This window comes from Anastrepha obliqua, chromosome 2, assembly GCF_027943255.1.
Source record: "Anastrepha obliqua isolate idAnaObli1 chromosome 2, idAnaObli1_1.0, whole genome shotgun sequence".
Taxonomy (NCBI): domain Eukaryota; kingdom Metazoa; phylum Arthropoda; class Insecta; order Diptera; family Tephritidae; genus Anastrepha; species Anastrepha obliqua.
In genome coordinates, this window is record NC_072893.1 from 46,895,175 (window position 1) to 46,897,422 (window position 2,248).

Below are 2,248 nucleotides of genomic sequence, written 5' to 3' on the forward strand. Positions count from 1 at the left end.
CCTTAAACTGTTTTAATAAATCTGAATTACCTTATTTGAAATATAAACTAATCTAAATATTATATTTTTAGAGGTAATCCATTGCAAAATTATTTCTAAATTTCAGTTTCCTAAATCGCCCATCGCTTGAAGCCAACATTATTGTTCTATTCTCAGAAAATACTATTAAACGCCTTTTTGTTTATAAGGTGTGACCTCAAGTATTTCCCTCCAAAACCCCCTATAAGCATCTAAAGGCAATATAAAACCAAATACAAATATTTCTAAAGGCAATATAAAACCAAATATAAACCTTTCAAATATAAACCTTTCATAAAACCTCTGTAAAACCGAAATCACTTGCAAATTGTTTTGTGTGCCATATCCCCAAAAGACAACATCAGCTTATGCTATAATTTTCTGCATTGAATGGACAAAAGTGCTAGTGTGGTTATTTATTGAATTTTTGATAAAAAATGTATGCATGTGGATATATATAGTACATAATTATATTTTCATGAATACTAAAGTAAAAAATTAAAAAAAATATTGTTTGTTATACGCCTTTCACTTCAATTCTTCACAACTGCCACAAACAGTGGTGTCAGGGTTAGTATAGTCCGCAGTAGCATTTTTGCCATAGGGCTTCTCAGCATTCACTTCTAGAACATATCTGCCTCTCAACGTGTGGGGCACAGCATATCCCATTGGATAATCACTGCCAACACATTTGCCCTCCTGCAAACTATTCAAAGAGTTGCAACGCTTTGCCAGAAAATCATCTACATTATTTGGGTAAACCGACTCAGTGTAATATTGCCAAACGATTTCATGTGAGCATTGTGGATCATTGCAAGCGTCTTGTACTGGGAATTTACCACCTACATAGAAGTCAACATCACCAAATGCTTGGGGTTGACCACTTCCACCAGGATTTGTGTGAATGATATCAACAAAGTCAGCATCACTAGAAGATATGACTGTGAGTTCCTCGCCCTCATTGAAACAGGGAAAAGCTGGATCAAGACCAGTTACGTAGGGCAACGTTTTCCCAGTCAAATCGCGGTAATAACGAGCAGCCGAACCCATTATTTGTGCACCCAGACTGTGACCCATTATATGTAGTTTTCCAATATCTATAATAGACTCCAAACGTTGTATGCCTATGGCAAGATATTTGCCTATTTTGTCGGTATTCTCTGATGACCAGAAATACAGTGTGTTTATGTAGTTGCCCATATCTAGAGCCTGCAAAAATTTAATTAAATAAAAATGTTATAGGTATTTTTGAAAAGAGTGGCATTCGAAACTAGCAAATTATAATACCAGATAATTAGTATCACCGCGACAATTATATGCCTTGGCAAGCGCGTCCTGCCGCTCATTATTCACAGTTGTAGTCCAGCCGGTCGAAAATATAACTGTATTCTTGTCAGGATCGAAATCGTCATCGTCAGCCAAGCCAGATGGATCTGCGACAGGATATTCTCGTTTATCGCAGGATGTGCGAAATTGAAATTTTATATCTCCGAGTGTCGGATCATATTGATCAGGAGTTTGGTCCTTGCCCTTGGCAATAACCGCCGAACCTAATAATTTCAAGCTAACAAATTTAGTTGGGAAATCTTATTTTAATACTCGTCGAGTCAAAGGATACTTACAAATAGTATTTGCAACGCCGCTTACAATTTGATTAGGTAGTCCTTCAACTATATTTTTAATGATCTTGAAAACGTAGTCTGGTCGCAAAGGTCCAGGTGCACTTTCAATTATGCCTTCGCTAATTTGTTCCAATGAATAAAGTAAATCCTCTGCTGTGAATTCCAAGGCGAAGTTGTAGTGTAGTATTGAGAAAAGCGAAATTAGGAAAAATAACTTCATTGTGCTGGATATTTAAAAATATTCCAAGTTGCGCTATGCAAGCAGTTTACGCCAGCTGTGTGTTCGTCAGCGAGTGCCTGCTACCAATTTATATACATTTTGTTCAAGGAAGCAGCTTTTTTTATTGCTTTTCATTAAGTAGCAGACTAGAGTGCTTATCTTAATTGGGTAATAAAAATAAAACCCTCTTAATAGAAATAACAGCCAACTATATTCAAACTAATAGTTTTTTTTTTTTTTTCAACTATATTACAATTTTCGCTATTAATTTGTGCGAATTCCAAGTTTTCTCTTGCGAACTTGAAGTTTTTCACTTGAAAAGTCTATTTAATTAATTTTTATTAGTTTCAATGGGAAACATATTTTGAGTTTTTAACCTTTGCTCTTT

The 2,248-nt window shown here is 35.3% G+C and overlaps 1 protein-coding gene across 1 annotated transcript; it reads right to left on the reverse strand.

The window, feature by feature from the left end:
- Positions 1-409: 409 nt before the first annotated feature.
- Positions 410-1,934, reverse strand: LOC129239308 (vitellogenin-1-like). Its single transcript, XM_054874727.1, has 3 exons — positions 1,641-1,934; positions 1,306-1,568; positions 410-1,227 (listed from the first exon to the last, which is right to left on the reverse strand). Exons 1-3 carry the CDS (start codon positions 1,858-1,860, stop codon positions 547-549), a joined length of 1,164 nt encoding a protein of 387 aa, XP_054730702.1. The 5' UTR covers positions 1,861-1,934; the 3' UTR covers positions 410-546.
- Positions 1,935-2,248: the final 314 nt, after the last annotated feature.

What these genes read in the sequence shown, in the direction of transcription:
- LOC129239308 (XM_054874727.1), bottom strand. Translation starts at nt 1,860, where the DNA reads ATGAAGTTATTTTTCCTAATTTCGCTTTTCTCAATACTACACTACAAC. An exon ending in CGGCGTTGCAAATACTATTT is followed by an intron (nt 1,569 to 1,640) that starts GTAAGTATCCTT and finishes TGAAATTATTAG; the next exon opens with GTTCGGCGGTTATTGCCAAG. An exon ending in GCGGTGATACTAATTATCTG is followed by an intron (nt 1,228 to 1,305) that starts GTATTATAATTT and finishes AAATTTTTGCAG; the next exon opens with GCTCTAGATATGGGCAACTA.